The sequence below is a fragment of the Sprattus sprattus genome, assembly GCF_963457725.1.
Source record: "Sprattus sprattus genome assembly, chromosome: 2".
Lineage (NCBI taxonomy): Eukaryota > Metazoa > Chordata > Actinopteri > Clupeiformes > Clupeidae > Sprattus > Sprattus sprattus.
Genome location: NC_137921.1, coordinates 64,837,786 through 64,858,533, shown reverse-complemented (window position 1 = coordinate 64,858,533; position 20,748 = coordinate 64,837,786). Strand labels below are relative to the sequence as shown.

The 20,748-nt window shown below is 41.9% G+C and overlaps 2 protein-coding genes across 3 annotated transcripts in view; one reads left to right on the top strand and one right to left on the bottom strand.

Annotated features, from left to right (window-relative positions):
- Window positions 1-5,926: 5,926 nt before the first annotated feature.
- On the bottom strand, window positions 5,927-7,333 carry LOC308383016 (cytochrome c oxidase subunit 8A, mitochondrial). The gene is made up of 2 exons (XM_080860589.1): window positions 7,074-7,333; window positions 5,927-6,398 (listed from the first exon to the last, which is right to left on the bottom strand). Exons 1-2 carry the CDS (start codon window positions 7,191-7,193, stop codon window positions 6,291-6,293), a joined length of 228 nt encoding a protein of 75 aa, XP_080716715.1. The 5' UTR covers window positions 7,194-7,333; the 3' UTR covers window positions 5,927-6,290.
- A 3,027-nt stretch (window positions 7,334-10,360) lies between these two features.
- The window catches only part of btbd7 (BTB (POZ) domain containing 7), a 61,793-nt gene continuing 51,405 nt past the window's right edge, over window positions 10,361-20,748 (top strand). For both annotated transcript variants that reach the window (XM_080860587.1, XM_080860586.1), the window contains exon 1: window positions 10,361-10,696. The gene's annotated coding sequence lies outside the window, so the exon portion shown is untranslated. The remainder of the gene's footprint in view (window positions 10,697-20,748) is intronic.

The window sequence follows — 20,748 nt, the reverse complement described above, 5'->3', positions numbered from 1 at the left end:
CTTACAATGGAAACAGCCTCATGTTTTATTCAGCCCTCTAGTTTTAGATTTACTGAAATACCACAAAGCTACTTTGGTGTCGTGAGCCATCTCTTTGAGGGGCCACTTTGTAAGATCATGTTAACTCTGGGCCTTGTTATATTAATCCTTTCCATAAAGCTGACACAGATACTTTCTTTATTCAAGAAATATTGTGAATACTGTAACTTACCAGGGTTTCAGGTAAGTAATCATCACAAATTAAACAAACGTTTGGTTGCATCCACTCCAGTCTCTAAAGCTCTAATGATACCTTGACACCTCAGAGGGAAGATTGATAATTATTACATTTTGGTAAAAGAAAAGGCTGGTTTTCCCCTCTCAAACCCACCCATATACTGAATCACACTCACCATTGCAACGTTTGATCTCTATCTGAGCTCCACTTTCACAACATTGATCTAGAAATGTTGAACTGACTTATTTATCTAACTATTGCCACCTGCATTCAAGTCAAAATCCCTGAAGGTTGTCTCTAGATGTGAGTTGTTTACATCTGGCTGCTGAAAGACTGCAACCTCTCTGAATTGTCTGAGTTGCAACATGTTACCACAAGAGGGAGCCTCTCTTCACAATCCAAACTGGAGGAGGCACTACAAGGTCCAAGGTGTCACAAAGGATACTACTATTGAAGATTAAGAATATGAAGAACAACACACCATTTTTGGCAATATCTGTCTGATTATGAAAACAAAGCGCAACTGAACTGCACTTCTTGGCAACAGAGTTATGTCCATTCATTTCAATGAGTTTGAATGTAACTTTGAAAATGACACAACACCCATGACACAAGATGTAGATCTTCATTAATGGTAATGTTCATCAAACTCCATCCTCTGTCTTCACCTGCTCTTATGAGCGTTTTGTACTTTGAGCAACAACTTTGAGCCCGTCTTTCAGATAAATCCGGATGACATTGGCGTGGAGAGCGTGGCGTGGAGAGCACAACTTCTGCAGTTAAAGTAGTTCCATTGTCCATAGTGCACAAAATGCACCAGAATTAAATACTTGTACAGACTTTTGCCATGGGTGTGTTTTGGATGATGAGGTGTTCCTTGGTCCAGCAATCTCACACACCTGATACCAGGGCCACGTCAGAAGATTGAAAGACAAGATGACCTTTCATGATTCTGATAACCTGTCTCTTTGACATCATATCATTTTCCAATAGGGCATAACGATATGGGCACGAAGCATTGTTTCTCAAACAGTTTTCGAAATAGTATTTGTCATGTACATTGAATGCATTCTTGTGTTCAGTAGACACACAGTCGTAGGACATTATATTCAATCTCAGTGCCCTTTCCCAGAAGGTTTCTCGCTGTGTTTACATCAGAACTGTGATTATTCTGACAAACTAATTAAATCCCCAATGAAGTGATTGTCACTGGAAGTGATTCTCAAAACAGGAAAATCAATTATTTATTAATAATATCGGCAGTCCATAAATAAATCATACAGACACACACACTCAATTTAAGTAAGCTTGAGGGAAGAAGAGACATGGATTCAGAGGCTTGTGGAATTCTCTGGAACATCCAATCCCACAGAGGACAGTGCCGGAAGGAAAAGAGGGAGTGGAAATAAGTGACTAGCTCAAACAACAACAGTAGCTCCTCGTGCAGTCAGAACTCTTGCCACCTTAAGGGGTTTAAACCTTCAGAAGCTGTCCAAATAAACACCAGTGTGGGAAAGCGAATGCCTGCGTATCCATGACGCCCGAACTGAAATGTCCCCAAGGCGACCCCTCAGCCAATGGAGACTGGAGAGCCAGTGTCCCTGTGGATCCCTGCACACTCTAGCAGGGGGGGGGTCATCCAGTCTAGCTACCCCGAACGACACACAAACGCACATGCACACACTCACGCACTTATACACACGCTTGCACATACGCAAATGTGAATAAGTAGACATCATTGATTGGCTTGCCTTATTGTTGAGGTTTGAACTTTATACAGTGTTTCAATCCTCACGTACATCACATAGATACGTGGTTACTGTCATGGAGCTCAAGTTTTAGAGAAAGGCTTTCATTTTCATTTTCAAAATGCATAACTTCACAGAATCAATGTGTATCTAAATAAATGCTGAATCTCTCTAAAATGATGTATATATGCAGATTCAAACTAAATAGAGTAGGTGGACAAAAGTTGGTTAAACAGTTACTTACTTAAACTCTACTGTCACTTTCAGAATCAAGAAATACAATTATAGATGATGCTACGCATTGAAGGACGAAAGATTGTTTTTACTGCAAGCAAAAACATGCCGAAGCTTATGAAAAGAAACAGCAATTCAAAAAGTTGATCTCTAATCATGAAAGAATGCATTGAAATGAATTAGCATGTCATTTTGCAAAGCACTGGTTGGGCTACACTCGCTAATGCACCAGCAGGGATGTCTTATTTAACTCAAGTCAGGAGGGAACGGAACATTCTGTTTGGAGTCGTGGGAATTTCAGGAAATGCTGTTTTCACTGGGGACAGTATTCCCGTCTATTTACTCGTTAATCTATGTGAGATCAGTTGCATCCTGCCTGCTGTACTGGGAGTACAGTGCTGGAGGCAATTCAAAGGTAGAGATACCAAACAGACACTTCCACACAGCAAGTTTCATAAGCATGAAAAATATCCAGTGGTGACATGGCTGTGTGTGTGTGTGTGTGTGTGTGTGTGTGTGTGTGTGTGTGTGTGTGTGTGTGTGTGCGTGTGTTTCTATGATGATTGAACCCCACAGAGGCTTGTTTACTCAACCTACCACAACAACAGACGCGCCACCATGAGGGGTGTCATGATAACAGTCTATTGGCTGGTGGGAGAGATTATACACGGAATAAAAAACAATACGGCCTGGTGCTTGTCCTCGCAGGCTTGATGTACGTACTTTCTGACCCGGCCAAAGTTCTGACTCTTCCATCCCCTTTGTGATTCCTCTTTTGGGCTTCATGGGTCTCCTGGATGAGCATGGCTATGTGTGTGTGTGTGTGTGTGTGTGTGTGTGTGTGTGTGTGTGTGTGTGTGTGTGTGTGTGTCTGTGTGTGTGTGTGTGTGTGTGTGTGTGTGTGTGTGTGTGTGTGTGTGTGTGTGTGTGTGTGTTTGTGTGTGTGTGTGTGTGTGTGTGTGTGTGTGTGTGTGTGTGTGTGTGTGTGTGTGTGTGTGTGTGTGTGTGTGTGTTTATGGGCCTCCTGAATGAGCATGGAAAGCCCAGAGGAGTGAGCCCTCCCCTCCCGCCTCAGAGGGGAGTTGAGGACACGGCACCACGTCCTTCTTCATTTATAAAGGGACGTTTCTATCAGCACCGTTTATACATTTTGAATCAGTTTAACAGAGCAGGTAAATAATTCCTTCTTTGCCCTAATATGATAAAGAATTTAAACTTTTATACATATTTGCAAGTTTTTAAAATGACTGTAGAATTCCCTATAAAGGATACACGGAAATGTATTGTCCTGCTGGTCCATCTTCACACAATAACATCTGTAGAGCAACTCAACTCAGTCCTCACAGAGGTTCTGGAAACAGAAGCTCACTGGTGGTGGATAAACAGTGTGGTTGAGGCTACAATAACTCTGATTCTGCCTTGAATTACTCTAGCATGCAGGTGGAACTGTAATCTCATCGCCTGAGCTAAATGTATTACAAAGAAATGGTTTTGAAAAAATACGAATGAGTATGAATGTAATTTCATGTTATGATAAAAAACGACACTACTAAATGTACATATACATAATCATTAGTGCACCCCACATGTCCACAAAAAGGGTCTTGTTGAGGACAACCTGAAATAAAAGTCATGTAGTTAAATGGGAGCATGTCCAGGCTGTGATCTCTTCCAGCCCAATGATGGAGGAGCAAAGCACCCACACATATTCCTCAAAACTGACACAATGAAGATCAGCTTAAGGTAACCAGGCAAGAGTCTTGGACCTCCAATTATAGGTGTAGTGTGGGGTCCATTCAGCAGACTCTTGGAACTCCAACTATAAGCGTAATGCGGGTTACATTCAGTCAGTGCGTCCTCATCTCCTTGATTGTGCTGTGTGCTGCTCTTTTTTAAGTGTGCTGAGAGATTCCAGAGATATAGGCACTGAATGTCAGAGATGCATCATTCATAAAGACATGGAACACACAGACATAAAGTTCATGACCGTGTTCATAGCACAATGTTGTGCTAATTGAGCAATAGGAGCCATTTCTTAAACAGCTGCCTCTCCAGGCTGGGGCCAATCCAGACTGGGGCCACTCCAGACTCCACCCCTCTGACACTGATGACCTGGTTTGATCCATATTTAGTTATACTGTTGTTGTTGGTGGAGTTTCCTTTGTTGATGTGGGCATCTAAACACTCAGCTGGGTTGAGCAGTGCTCTGGTGGCATAATCTCCCTCTGATGATCTTGAGTTATTTCCCTTTTAAAAGGAAACAACACATTGGCCACCCAGCTAGAAGAAGGGTAGGGGGTAATGTGGAAAATGTTTTGCATTAATAATTCAAGAATTATACTTTGTAAAGAATTATTGTTTATGGTCTTAGGGTTGCAAAGGGGTGGTACATTTCCGGAAACTTTTCATGGGAAGTTACGCTGGGAATGTTGGACATTTTGACAATTTAAAAAAACAAATGTTAGCCTATAACAGGGAACTTAAATGTAGTTGAAAACAAGACTAGGCAAACCTAGCTCAGCTTGGCCCTGAATGCAGCTAGTTGGGAACATTGTCTGCCAGAAACGTAAGCCTATGACATCTGTTGTTTTTGAATGTCTTTGTCATTACCTAGCATATTGATTACTTGTTACACTGAAGCCATGTTAATTTTAATACCAAGTTTGTCTGTAAACAGTAGGCTAACTATTTACAGCATTGAGAGTAGGATGTATGTATGTCCACATAAAGGACACCATTACCTCGTTAACTCGCCACTCTTGGGGTGAATCAATAAAGCACGAGTTAGGCGAGTTATCGAAAATAAAAGTAATTACTGCAAATTAGGGAATTAGGGAATTTTTTGTTTTATTTTATTCAACATGATGTTCAAATGTTTGCATGCATGGTGAACAATTTTGTTTTGTCATGTTTGGTCATATATGAAAAGGTAAATACAGTTAGTACAAATTACCCCAAAATGTCCAGTTTATTCCCGTTAATTCCCATGGAAAGTTTCAAACTTTGAATATTTCCGGAATTTTGCAACCCTAATAGGGATTCATAAGATATGTCTGTCAGTGGTAAATGGTAATGGAGATTTTAATAACAGTAGTTTTTAAAGTATCATTTTTTAGGAGATTTTGTGTCCATAATTAGCAAGCTAATCAACAGACTTGCCTTGCAAACACCAACAACAGCACAGCTGGTACTGATAAAAGGTTGATACCCAGTGGTGTAGTGGTCCCTGGAGAAGTGGGTATACTCTTAATTTAGCATTTATTTTAAGCAGCCCATACAGCAAAGGATAACCGCCTTGTTTTGAGAAGTGGGTATACGCAATGCTGACTGAAAAATAAGTGGGTCCGTATACTTGCGTATACCCTGGACTACACCACTGTTGCTACCTTGCTAACTGATGTGTTTTGGAAACACATTGTTTGTACAGTTCACAGGGGTTTGGACCCGTATAACTACATAATTAATTGACTGGGGTTAGTGGGAACAACAGGCGTGTTTATCTGTCTTTCACATGACCATATGCCAAAATGAATTTGAGAATGCCATTAAAAATGGTTGCCTTCACATAAAAAAACATGCATCACATGCCTTTAAGTGATCAAAAAACACTGGGAAACCACCACACATGATATCAGGAAAGTGAATGACACAATATATCAAGCAAGATTCAGATACAATTTGCACGCATGACTTAGCTTTATTAACAATGAAAAATGAATTTGCAGTTGTATACATTGTACGTGTCGTTGCTAGTGAGCACTGCAGTGACAATAGGGGCCACATTTCCAAGGCCTTAAACACCAAGACATACCGTTGATGGAATATTTCGCTCACTGACATAAAAATTTACAGGGAAAATGTATTGGACAGTTGCCAAGGCTTTAGATTGTGAGGTTGTTTTTTTGAGCAGTTGGTTGTCGCATCCATTCAGGGGTCGGTTAATGCATCCATTTAGCATTTTCCATCTGGTGGCTCTGGCAATTGGAGGTATATCAAGTGGTGGTGGATAAGGACTCAGAGGCAGCCGGGTTAACTGAGTAAGGTGGGAGAAAGAGGAGGAGGTAGCCCCACATAGAACTCCAACTTCCTCATCAGTGTGGGGGCCGGGATTTTTTGCGGTATTCGGGAAGATGGTGCATGATCCAGCCGGCTGGAAGTAGCATGGCCACAGCGAACACAGACATGATGAAGAAACTTTGCTGAGGACGAAAATGAAAGACACTTTTCATGTCCATCTCATGTTCATAAGTATCATACATGTTAAAGTGTACAATTCAGCAGGGCTGCAGGCTTTCCAATACCAGAAATTATTTTTATGTGGCAGGTGGATATTGAATTGGTTCTGTCAAATTTAGTCCTTCACTTGATAATGACATGTCTGTTTGATATGTATAAGAGCACATTATGTTTTAGACCTTGAATATAAATCAAGAAAGGATTGATTCCACACTGGATTCCTGGTCATGTAAATATAACTTGTTGTATCTCTACATAGAATTAAAATCAAGTTAGTTTTAAGTCTTCTTAGCAAATGCCAAATGTATAATGAGGTCTAAAGAAACACAAAACGACAGAAAAAGTTTGACACAAGATATTCTGTCACAGAAAACCTCTCTGTGATTTTCCCTCAAGTGTGATGTTAAGCTATATTTTTCATTAGCCATCAAAAATTGTACTGAGTATGTGAACACCATGTCATACCAGGGCATCAGGATTTATTTACGTGTCATTCCTGTCATCAAGTGAAATAAAAGGTATCATCGTTTGTCATATGAATAATGTTTTAATGCCTAGGAGCAGGACAATTCCAAACATCACCTCAGTTAGGAAATGAACAAATCTTTAGAAACTTTAGTTAAGTTATCATCACTTACCCCGGCTCCGATCTTGTGCTTGGGAGGCTTACTGTAGATACCGGAGCGCTGCTCCTGCAGAATTCCTTTAGCCCGGCCCAGAGCCAGTGGATGCGTAGCCACTCTCAGCAGAGCCGCCATCCCAGCTGTAAACCACAGCAGGACCAGGACCTTAAAAATGGTATGTGTGTGTGTTTGTGTGTGTGTGAGTGTGTGTGTCTGTGTATGGTGGAGAGAGAGAGATGGAGGGAGAGAGGGGTGTCCGTGTGTGCAAACCCCTGTGCTCCACTCTCAAGAGTGCTGGAGAACATCTCCGCACATCCTGTGAAATTGACCACAGCGATGGCCCCGAATTGTGGGTGGGACTAGAGATACCCTGTCACTGTCTTGTGCGCCCTTCATTCATCTATCTCTTGATCTGTCTCTCCCTTTTCTGTACACACACAAATACAAAATTGGACAAATACCCTGTAAATTAGGCATGTATTTCAAAGTTGGGGGAACAGAAAGATGTCTGCCTCTCCTCAATGATCTACAAACATTGGTCCTGCCTTAATCTAGTCAGCTGAGTTTTAAATTACATCATGGGAGCATTTGATCTAGCAACATAAAAACTGCCCAAAATGGAACATGGCCTTTGTTTTTGTGAGGATAAATGATCTGCAATTTACCTCATCAGTTCTGTGCGTAATACTCAACACAGGGCCATGGACTAATGTACTTTATAGGAGTTTTTATCAAGCTGCCTGGTTGTCATCTTATGTTTCCCCTGATCTGTAACTCACAGACGCACAGACACAAGCAAGGGCAAACAAACACACACACCCACACACACACCCACACACACCCACCCACACACACACACACACACACACACACACACACACACACACACACCCACACACACACACACACACACACACACACACACACACACACACACACACACACACACACACACACACACACACACACACACACACACACACACACCTCTAAGCCTTAGTAAAGCCATTTTTAACTTGACAGGAGAAACACCTGGCTCTGTGGCCCTGTATCTGCTCAGCTACAATTGTCCCCTAATTGCGAGTGATCTGATTAGGTGAACAGATCAAAGGCTGGCAGCGGGGAAAGAGGAGAGGAGGCCACCTGTGCTTTTGTGTCACCTGTCAGAGGCCCAGACACAGCGCCATGGGTCACTGCGGATGGCAAAACATCCATGTGGCAACAAGGTGTTTGAACAAGCGGGCAGGTGGGCCAGGTGAAAGTGCACTGAGTGCTACTCAGCTCCTCAGCTGTTTAGGCAGTGCTGCTGGGTTGTGCAGTCAGTGCCTTAAGAAGAACAGCGCTAACCCTAACCCTAAGCTTGTAACTAGTAGCCTAAGCGTTGGAAAAAGGAGTCTTTTGCCACTGGGTGATCTTCCACTTCGGAGCAACTAGTATACCCTTCCTCATTTTGTTCTTTCACTTATCTGCTTTAAGTCACATTTTGAACAAAGGCTTTTGGTAAGTTACATAACTGCCTTTAAAAGCTGTTGTTTCTCCCAGGCGAAACAGAATGTCCCACGAGATGTCATCTTCATTGAATCATATTTGAAAGAAATTGTGAGTAGATTTCAGACCTGAGTCGTTTTATTTTTCACTCAAAGTAACCCACTTCTAAGCTTTACTGAGAACCAGATACACAACCAATACATGAACAGAACAATAGAAGTATTTTAAACGTGCATTTAGAACTGTAACAGCAAAACAGAAATCCATTTCTGAATGAAAAGATTTCTTGTCCGGCATTAGGGAAATTTGGTCAGTAAACCTACCACAGACGGTTGTTACATCTTTCATCTCTCATGTGACCTAATGAAGACCAGGTAGAAATGCAAGAAGACATCTGCTCTCTGATCCTCCCATACATCTGCGGACCTGCCTTTGGTCTGGGCACGGGAAAGTTAGATAATTTCATGCCATACCCGTTTTAAGTCATTATAACAGGAGTAACCACAATCAGAGGTCCCCCTTCACACATGCAAGCCCATGTGGACACAAACACACTCAAACACACACACACACACACACACACACTTTCACCAATGGTTCTTGCTGCGTTCATGGTTGAAAAGAGAGCCTTACAGTACAATGATATAGTTTTGTATCAACAAGTATCTTACAATTAGAGTGGTCCCCATGGGTCTATACCCTCCATACTGAAACTATGATCCAAACCAATACAGAGTTATCAACTCAATTCCCCTGAACTGAGGCACATGAGACTTTAAATGAAAGTGTTTGTATGGCGCACTCTTTTGGAAACATAACGGCATTGCAGTGTCTATAACTGACTGAAAACTGCAGCTCACACACGTGCAAATAAACCAGACCAGCATCAGACAGATCTGGCTGCATATATACTGCCTGCATATATCCCTCCGTTATTAGTGTTCAGACGTTGGCTATAGCCTACTTTGAGTTGCAAGACTTTGTAGGCTACGTTACTGACAAATTATGTCACACAGTTGATGGTCAAACGTAATACTTACATTTACTTTGTATTGCTATTGATTGTGCAAGCTCTTCATAGATAAGAATGTAAACGCATACATGACAAGTAAATTTAACATGTCTGAACTCGGGTGCTGCTGATCAGGAATGTGTCATTGGCTTCTGAATTGCTTAAATAGACTGCGTTCTATCACTACTAGGCTACTATTCTGTTAATTAAAAAGTAATTTAACTTTTATCATCCAAATAAATTGAAATATTTTAGACTGATAAAACTTCCCTTCACAATATTTCACCATTCGAAGGTTATTAGACCTGACCAAAGATCATGATCTAGTAAAAGGATGTTCAAGATGTTATGGTTTAATTTTCTTATTAGCTTATCATATCAAGTGGTAGCACAGGCGAAGCCACATCCATACAAATAGAATAGTGGAAAACATGTAGGAAAAGAAAACGATTAACACCTGAAACACATTAAACATGTTCTTTATGCTTTAGTGAATTTTAAACTTCCCAAAAACCAACACCGTTGATTCTTAGGTGCCCATCTGGCGTGTACGTAGCAGACAAATTATTTGCAAGGAGGCAGACCACCGCGAGTGGGAGCCCCTGCCTTACTTGGTCGAAAAAATGCAACAGTCGACTTTTCTCATTCGTCAGCTGGTTAGCTGACTGGTAGCTCACAGGCTATCTAGCCAGTTTGCTTTTACATTTCATTTCCTTGTCTACCAACGAATGAGTGGCCGTGGATCAACATAACAAGAGCTTGCATTGGACTTTGACCAGATAGAGCTTGATGTGTTAGAAAATCAATGCATTCAGCAGAACATTCTCTCGAGTTTCGTTTAAAGAGAGGGAAAGAAAGTATCGCACACTATGATTGTGGAAAACCAATTGTCAAGATGACGAGGACGAATGCAAGAACTACGGCAGTGTGTATTTAGTAAGCTAGTGTTCGCTAGCTGGGCAAGTGGGCTACCTATGCAAGCCAAGCGACTTCATCAAGCCTGATAATTAACCCTTAGCCGATACAGTCACATCCAAAGTGATTGTTGAATTGGGGACTAACTTGAAGCCTGGAGTTTCAAAGCCGTGTGAAGGGAAACCAGGGGACAATCAAACACAAGACATCAAACTTAACTCAGGTATGTTGGGCTAACGTAGGTGTCTCTTGTTAGCTTGTGCTAGCTAACTAGCTGGCTAGATTTTTGTCGCTAACCTCAGTTGGCAAATGTGATGGAAATGTCGCTAGCTTAGCCCAATAGTTAACTGTCTGCGGTAGTATTAGCATTGCTGTTAACCTGTTAGTTAGATGACTGGTTGTCACCTACAGGTTCTTGAATCGTAAATGCTGGTTTGGTAAACATCCTCCCATTATTCCCATGACTCGCTTGGCATAAAGACTTTTGGATAGTTAGGTGGACGGCAAGCTTGAGACTGCTATCGTTAACGTATGTCACACAAAGGCATGACAGTCCGCTAGATAACTGTTAGCTAGCTAGCTGGCTAGCCGTCAGCTTTTTTGTGTGGCAGTCTTGGGTGAAGTTACAGTTAGGGGTAAGTTGGTCAAGATGTATTGGCCCCTTAAGAAATAGTAGCAGGTTCTCAAGTGGGTTAAGATATTTTACAGATTTGTTATTGATTTCGGAAACAAAAACAGCTGTATAGCCCACAATTTACCTAGCTTAGTATGTTACATGGCTTTGGCCAGCGTAAGTTAAGCTAACGTCGGACAAGCCCACTAGCTCGATAGCTAACCTACGTTTATTGGTAAGGTAACGTTAAACTGCAACAATTGTCAATTACTTGAAAATACTCAGACAGAGTTGTTTCAAAAGCATTCTAGTGGGTCTAATACATCAGGAAACATACTTTATGGCAACAGTGGCTAATTAAACAAGCGAAGATGTTGACCATGTAAATGATTAGCCAGAAACTCTGGTTGGGCTGACTGAAGTAACGTTTACTAACACTGAATTGTTTAGTTTAGCGGGGAAGATGGCCAACATTCCATCCTAAAGGAAACCGTCGCGTTGCGGTTATGCAGAGATTGCAACATAGTTTCTTTGACTGAAGCTTGTGTTTGATTTTATCTGCCTGAAAAAAGTACAATTTAAAAGAAACCTTAATTATCCTATTGGGTTTTCCAAAGATTGTACTTGGTACTAAGCTAAATACTAGATTGTTAAATGGGCTGTTAACAGATTGCCTTGTAATATCAGTGATCTTATTTGTCTAATGGAACTCTCTGGAATGTCAAGAAATCCTTGAAATAAATATACATGAATCAACATGGTGAACAATAATTAGATGACTGGTTGGGTTGTGTAAAAGCTAGGCTGTTGACTGCCTCTCCAATATTTATACTTGCACATTCCCTGCCGCTTCTTTAAGCAGTGCTGGGATAAATGTTGGCTGTGCCCAATTTATTCCAATAAATCTGATAATCCAAGCACCTGTCCCCCTTTTAGTGTAATGGTTCTGATCAAATGTGTTATTTTCTATGCCTTAAGGTAGCAGTAAGGCATAGAAAATAACACATTTTGATCAGGCCAACAACCCAGCTGTCACAGATAACACGTCTTTTACCGATATAGTTGGCAATGCCATGCTGTGAAAGCTTTTCTTATATTCTCGCAGGTGTTCTTACCTGAAACACTGAACTACATAGTGCATATCCTGGATGACTTGTGTGAACAGCATGTGTTTTATCTGTCCTTCACATAACTCTATACCATCAACATTAATCTGAAGATGATCGCAAAGCTAATACCCTGTAAAAGCATACTGAATAGTTGCAAAGTGTTGCTTGAATTCCCACACCTCCCTTTGGTGGTGGTGCAGATAGTTCTCAAGAATCATTGAATGAAATCAATCAATCAATGAAAATGGGTCTGGATCTACTCTCATCAGAATTGTATGGTCCATGTTGCTCCTAACCCCCATTCATAGAACTCTGTTACCTTCTAGGATGCAGCCCTCTGACTAGTACTCATTCATGGTGGTTTGCCCCCCTTGGCAGCCATGCTGGTAACGCATTGTTTAGCAGGATGAAGTGGGCTCTTTGGTGACTAATGATAGCACAAGATTCTGTGTTATATCATCTCATGTCACAACAAATGAAATGTTCATGGGGATTTCCGGGGCTTCATTTATCAGATCCAGTTCCCCTCTGGCTGCTGTTGACTGAAATAGGGATGTTCCACAATAGCACGGGCATGAATCTCCAGATCTATTCCTACTCCAAACCCATACAAATGTTCTAAAACCTTTTTTCGTGGTTAATAAACAGTGCCGTTTATAATTAGGAATTTATGGTACGACTGTGGTTCAGTGAGATCACCCATTTCTCTAGTGGCATACAGTTAGTACAATCTTCAACCTTTTTAGAACATTGCCATTAAGCATATTTGTGAGATTGACATTATCTACACACACAGATTCAATTTCGCCCTTGCTTGACAATCTGACTTGGCTATTCAGCTGTTTGGATGTTCTGATGGTTGTGCTTGGCACTCTGAGATTCTTCTTCTGAATGAAATAAATTATTATTATTATTATTATTATTATTCAGGTTTTTGGATGTTCTGATGGTTGTGCTTATTCAGGTGTTCGGATGTTCTGATGGTTTTGCTTATTCATGTGTTATCTTGTCTGTCATTTGCGTCTACAATTAGCTAGTTAGCCACCACCAGATGTCAACGATGACAAACTCTGTGATGTGGTTATTAACAGTGCGCTTTATAATTGGGAAATTATGGTACTACCGTGGATTAGTGTGATCCCCATTCTTCAGTGGCGTACAGTAAATGTCAGCTAATGTCCCTGGAGTGGAGTTGTTATTCTTTGGAAATGCAGTAGGTGTGGATCACATACTTGCAAGTACAAGGTCATAGTATAGACAGGAAATACTTAGTTTAGTTTTCTTTCATCTGAGTACAGAGAGAAATCCGAGATGTTTTGAAACGTTCTTCGTGCAGCCATTCATCTGTGATGGAATTAGCCTTACTAAAAGTTAACTACTTGTTCTGGGACTTCTTCCTGACTTCTTCCCTCTGCCTGCCTTTTTATGAGCACTGTGGCGCCATTAGCTTCTATTCCATATTCATGTATTCAGGACTTGATGGAATCACTTTTCTTTCATATTCTGATCACCGCAGAACTCCTGATGCATTATTTCTCCCATCTTATTTAAAATATGTGTCTTTTTAGTGCAGAGGGACTAAAATAGACAGAGTGGTTCCTATTTTAGTTTTGGCCTCTAAGTTTTGACAAATCTGATGATGGAATTTAAGCAACAGGCATTTGGCTCTATAGACCTAATCTGTAGGGTTTATAGCTTCCATTATAGCCCCTGTAGAACTTAATCAATATGCCGAAATGACTGCATTAATATCATTTTTTTTATGGTTTGTCCTTGGGGGAGAGGAGTGTGTTTGTGTGAGTGTTGGCATAATTTCCATTGCTCATATCTCATACGATATCTGGCATGGGCAGTTAATGATGCTACGTGGTCCTATTTCTTTCAGTCCTGCTATAGGGAAGGTTCAAATGACTCCCTCTAAATGCTCTTCTGAGTTCTGTTCATAGTAATACAATGTTTCTGCTGAAAAATACTACACAAAAATTAAATCAAGGCCCATTTCAACATCAAATTTGCTCTGTCACTGTTGTCAAGTTAATGTTCGGGTGCACAAACTACCTCAGACAATCGCAGGTGGGAAAAAACCCGCAAACGGGAGCACGTCAAAAATATAAAAAAGCCATAACTCAAAAGCTGGAATATTTATCCCCAGCGTCTCAGCCCTCTTGAAATTGAACTGTCAGAAATCTGTCCTTGAGTTCCTGTGTCATGAATGAGGCTCCGCCCACCACAGACTGCCCCTGTCTCCCCTTTACCGTCCTCTCCTCGGGTGTCCTCTGGTGCTGCCACCTCCTCAGAACTGCAGAACCTTCCTCTCCTCGGGTGTCCTCTGGTGCTGCCACCTCCTCAGAACTGCAGAACCTTCCTCTCCTCGGGTGTCCTCTGGTGCTGCCACCTCCTCAGAACTGCAGAACCTTCCTCTCCTCGGGTGTCCTCTGGTGCTGCCACCTCCTCAGAACTGCAGAACCTTCCTTTCCTCCAGTGTCCTCTGGTGCTGGCCAGTCTGATTGCCTTCTTTTCCTCCTTATTGGATCTCATACAACTAAACTTTGTGTGTTGATTGGCAACCTTCAAACTGCTACTTTGTGACACTTTTGTGAAGTGTTTTTACAGTAAGCAAGCTATTCCCACACACACATCCTCATGCTGAAGAGGGACATTCTGCAGATAGTTGCAGTGTACATTGAAGTGACTAATTACATATGTATATTTCATTTGTGCAAGGGGAAGTTCAACATGTCTGTTTGCCAGAAGGCCCTTTGTGTAAAAAATGTAGTAATTTTATCACTGGATAGTTTTGCAATTTTTGTCTTAAACAGAATTGTTGACATCAAAGGTCTTGTAAACAGAATGTGTGACAACTGGGTGTGTTGAAAGTTGCACGCTGTGCCTGCAGCGTAATGATCGTCAACAACATTAGCAGGGAGAACAATCTTAAGACCTTACAGTTTATGAGGCAAAAAGGTTGCTTTTCAAGGAGTGGAAAGAAAACAGTGGAATCTCAGGGCTCTGTTGCTGTCATTATTGGCATCTCCGAGGAAAAATGCAGCCATTGAAAGCTCCAGCATCATCTTTTGTCCTCCCTGAACCCCCATGAATAAGAGATCTTCCTTGGAGGTGGTTTGTCATTGAATCCCTGTAAGCTGCTGACCCAGTTACCAGTGGCAAGCTCAATGATGTGCTGTGCTGTGCCAAACACATTCAGTCTTTGGGACTCTTCTGATGACATGAATGACCCCGTGCTTTTTTAGGTTTTGAGAAACAATACTTAGGAAGAACACAAGCGAGGCAAGCTGGGAAAATTATAGCACTTCAGCTCACGGTTCAAATGCCAGAGAGATCAGATCTGCTGTGTTCTGTTGTCGGAGGGCTTCCGTACTTAAGTGTGCGGTACCTATTGGTATAGTGTTGGAATATGATGATGTACTTGAAACGGATTTAATTTAACCTCCTTCATCCTGCCCTGGTTTCTTTCATTATTTGTCCCATTTTAGCAAGGTGGAAGCCACAGAGAAACACAGGACACAATTCATACGAACAGAGCCAGAACAGGTTTCTACAGAATTCTTCTGAAGGTCTTTTCAGCTCCAAAAATATGCTTGTCTGACCTCTGCCTTCTGTCACCAGAGAGAGAAATCTGAGTAGGAAAGTGTGTGTGTGTGTGTGTGTGTGTGTGTGTGTGTGTGTGTTCCCTTGCTTGTTGTCCTTGGCAATGTCATATTTAAAAAAAAAAAAAAAAAAAGAACCTCACCCAGAATTCTGTCTTTGTCCAATGGCCTAGCAGCAAAATCCCACCTGGGGCTTCCCTCTGCATACTTCCTCCTAGCTTTCTGGTCCTCATTGTCTTTTTTTTTCTTCTTCATCCTCCTCCCCTTTTTCATCCTCTTTTCCCTCCATCTTTCCAGTGAGCAGAAAAAGGCCTCTCAGCGTTCTGTGGGTTTTGCAGAAAGCTTGTGTCTCATTGTGGTTGCCCTGGTCACAGAAATCCCTCAGCACAGTTCTTTTTTGTAAAGGAAGAGTTTCCCTATGGAGAACTTAGTAAATCTCTGCAGATGCTGACTTGGAAACTGGAAACAGTGTGTCATGGTTTTTTTTTAAAGCAGAGTGGCGAGGCAGACAGAGAGTAGTAAAGCTCACTCTCCATAGAGCAACGTCTTCACCCCGTGCAAAAGAGAAGGCATTGTTGGCCAAGATTTCATCAATGTAAAATCCAAAAGGCAAGTTCTCCATGCTAATGGTTTATATTCTGATTAGCAGTCTGGATTTATTTCATCGATTGCATCGATTTCATTTTGATGTGCTTATCATGCACTTTCATAGTCAAAGTCCCTCAATGATTTTCCCATTTTGCCTGTATTTTACAGTGATTAACTAAAGTTGTTCTCCTTTAAACAAGGAACTCCAAAAGATGCAGACATCACTGCTGATCAAAGGTACAGATTTAAAAAAATAAAATAAATAAATAAATACTACATGACCTCATTGGTCTTGAATCAATAAGAGATCAAGCGAATGTACTTTGATGGGGAAGTGCTTTAAATAACCAAAAAAAAGAGAATTAGATTGGAGAAAGCAATTTAGAGGGGGGTAGAGCTTTAGACATGATTTTGGCTTTCCCACAACCTTGTTCTGAAAGGACGGACCTTCAGGCATGGGCATCATGTTGTACCAAAATCACTCATAAAATCTCTCTTTCCATTGTTCATCGAACAGACAACGGCACAATTTGGAAACTGTGTGCTTCTCATGCCCTTCTCCATAGGCAGCGAGTTTGACAGGGTGATTTGGAGGCAAAGGGCTCCGTTCTGGGCCTCGGTCCAAGGTGGACTCGAGCAGGGTAAGCACCGGGTGTCAGGCTTCAGTGAGTCACAGGCCTACCAGGCTATCTGATGGCGTGTGCTATTTCATGAAGATGATGAGCCTTGAAATTAGAGGAAATAAATGCTCACCTGTGTTCCAGCATTGTGGGAGTGTGTAGTTATGGTATACAGTCTGTGTAAGCTGTGTGTAGTGTGTAAAGTACTGTGTTGTACTATAGGTTGTCAAGCAAAATGCACACAGTTGATTACTATAACATGCCATCTAGCCTAGGGCTGGGCAATATAACTGAAAACATCATCATGATCATTTTTTTCATGTCTGTCGATATCAATAATTATTGATTGTTTTTAATGGTACAATTCGCTCATCTAATCCAGTTCACGTTTCTTCGTCAAATTCAGCAAATTGGCCCTCCCAGTCTAGCAGTCCAAACTGTTAGTACACAGTCTTGGCTCTATAAATGGGAAGCAAACATAGTGGCTTTGACTCGGCCATAAACAGGTCCAGCCAATTGGCACATTGCCTCGGCAGCACGGAAGGAAGGGGAGTCATTTGATTGGCTGTATAGCTAGCTCAATACAGCGGTTGCTGTTTACTTTCAGATGAATATGGTAAAGAATAGGACTTCACAGAATCTATATATTGGTAGCTAGTCCTGTTAGCATTTGTTTGCACCCAGTGCATAGGAAATAATCTGGCAGTTAAATATGGAGCTCGTCATGGTTGGTTATGCCGGGGCTCCCCATACTGCTCAAACTGGGCTGCCGTCATAGGCACAGTGCAGCCATCCGTTCTTTGCAAATGTGTGAAATGGCTTTTGCACATCTTCTGCATGCAGGGCCAGAGAAGAAGGACTATGGAACAAATGTCCAAATCTTAGGTTGAGCCGTGCCTTCCCTTAGGGACCATAAAGTGCCTGCTGGTCTCTGCAATACATGCTTACACCACCGTACTTCCTTCACCACAGTGAAACAAAAGACACCCATGAAAACCCCTCTGTTCTCTTTGTTTCAGCCTTCGTCTGCAGCCTCCCAGAACACCCAAGGCACAGTTTTTATCATGCTAAAATGTATACTTGCTGAAAATGTCTGACGTGTGGGGGTGGGGGTGGGGATGGGGGTCTGGGGGATGAGTGGTTGGGAGGGCTGTGTGGGGTTGCTGTCACTCAAAACCACAGCCTCTTGACAGAATGCCTGACTCCAATAGCTGTGGTTGTTTCCCCCCCTTTCCTTCCTTTCCCCTACAGTAAGGGTTATATTTAGGAGTTAGCATTGATTATCCCTAGAGCTGGCTCTCTACTGACGTGAAAATGGAATGATGAGCGCATGTCTAATCTGTTCTCACGGCGCCCCACCCCCATTACCCCCTCACAGGACTCAATATTGCGGTGTGTTCCTTGAACTGGTTTGGGGCTTACCCAAGGAGGCTGTCCCTTGAGGTTATCAACTGTTATTCCACAGTATATAGATGAGAGAACCATCAATCTAAATACCATTTTAACGCAACATTTTAGGCTAGGTCTGAGGAGGATTGGAGCAGGCAATTTGACTGACTAGGGCCCCAGTCTGCAGCTTCAAGAGGCCCCTCAGCAGTCAATTTATGGTGTTAAATATTGCATTAAGCCTGTCACATGTGGGGATTGGCTAGGGCTTCAGATGGTTTCACAGAAGGCACTGGAGCCCAGCACACTGTCAAGGTCTGTTAGACTCAGAATATCGCTGGCTGGAAATGAGACCTCGTGTCATCATCATCATCATCTTGCTTTCGCATAGTCAGGCCAAAAACCTGTCTCTGGAGAAAAAGTGGATTTGGGAAAGTTTAATTTCTGATATTTATTTCTTTAAACTGGAAGAGATAAGCACGCTTGTGCTCTGCTGACACCTTATAGAACGTGAAAGCCCATATCAGTCCACAAGAACCTGCTGTAAAATAGTCCTGTGGAAGTGTAAATGTACCCACTGAAAGAAAGGCTTTAGAGTATTGGCAGGCTGTGCTTCCCTGAACCTACAGTCACTCCCTCCACTACTCATGTCAGGGCATTGTTGTCCTCTCATTCAAGTCCACCTGACTGCTTTTGACTGCACTCCAGTTAAGTGGCATTAATTCATGGTCTGGTTTTGACTCTGACTTGATCAAGAGGTAGCCAGTACAAAGGTGCATTGGTAAGAGAGCATCATTGTGTCCACTTACAGAGCACTTTCTGTCCATGCCAACTGCCTGCTGCCAGTCTCCTCTTGTGGGATCCAAATCCAAGAGACAGATCAGACCATCATCATACAGGTTTTAGCCTTAGAGGTAGGCTAAGCTTTGAAGTGTGCGTGTGTATATTTATATTGTATTTATTTTATATTGTGTTTGTGTGGAAGGGTTTTAAAATGTTTGCTCGTAGAAAAACCTTGCGATAACTTGAAACATTATTCTTCACAGTGTATTTTAACACTTGATTGACGAGCCCTTTTGTAATGAAAATGGAAATTGTGTTTGTCCTTGAGCTTTTGATAAACATTTATACATAAGCACGTTTTTCACTGACAAAGCTCTGACAAGCTCTGTGGTAAACATTGAATTGTGGTGTGTATAGATTCTCTGTATTAGACTAGCCATGAAGCTGTAGCTATGGCTCTTAGCAAGCAGACCTTAACAGAATGTGCTGACCAAAGATTTGCAAGTCATCTCGGCACGGTCATGGACTTGTGCATCTGTTGAGGATGACTAAGAGAGTCACAGTTTCACAGATTGTGCCACCTCATTTTTACATATCTGCAGGCTAGGAAAATGAATGTACAGTCAGAGAGGACTCTGATGGCTTGCATAATGCATGTCTTTCCTTAAGCTATAGCTTAAAGAGCAAAACATTATGTCTGTGTTGGAAGTTGAGTGAAGCAGAAAGACTCTTCGTCCCAATCAGAAGCCATTTCATACCAGACTCTTTCAAAGCACTTGCAATAGGTTTATGTGAACCACATTTCATTTGATGTATTTAGACCAGGACGAATAACATCCGGACACTACTCAACATAAGTAAATGTGTTTCTGTCATGTGGCATGAGCAGGCAGAATGCTTAATATGTCTGATAACCCCACCTTCACAAATGTGTATGAATGTGATTTCAACTTATTCTCCTGTTGATTTCCCAGAACCAAAAGCGAGCCTGTCCACAGAACAATACGGCTTTTCTTTCCTTGAAACAACACATAATCACATCATTTGGACGGCTTAATAATAACAACCACATCTAAATGACACTGCTGGCCACTTCCATTCCGTCCCAGCCAAGTTGCAGATGTTTTGGCCATGTCTGTTGATCGTGGGGGTTTTGGACAAACACAGGGTGGTTTTGTGTCATCTTGAGTGCTGAGTTTGCTGTCTGAGTTGCTCTGCATTGCAGGATTCAGTTCGGTCAACAATGCTCCTCCTCACTGAGGAGGTTCTTCCATCACATTTTCCCTTGGCCATAGTGTGCGGTGCTATGCGGTGGGCAAGTGGACACAGATGTCAAAAGCATTAGCCTAGCTGGTCTATTTTTTCACCCTCATATCAAGTTCATGCCCTATCAGTTTCTCTGTGTGTGTGTGTGTGTGTGTGTGTTTGTGTGTCTCTCTCTCTCTCTGTGTGTGTGTGTGTGTGTGTGTGTGTGTGTGTGTGTGTGTGTGTCTCTCTCTGTGTGTCTCTCAGTAGGGCCTTATACATGTGCCACTGAGATCAGATCAGTTTATCGTATCGTATTCGCG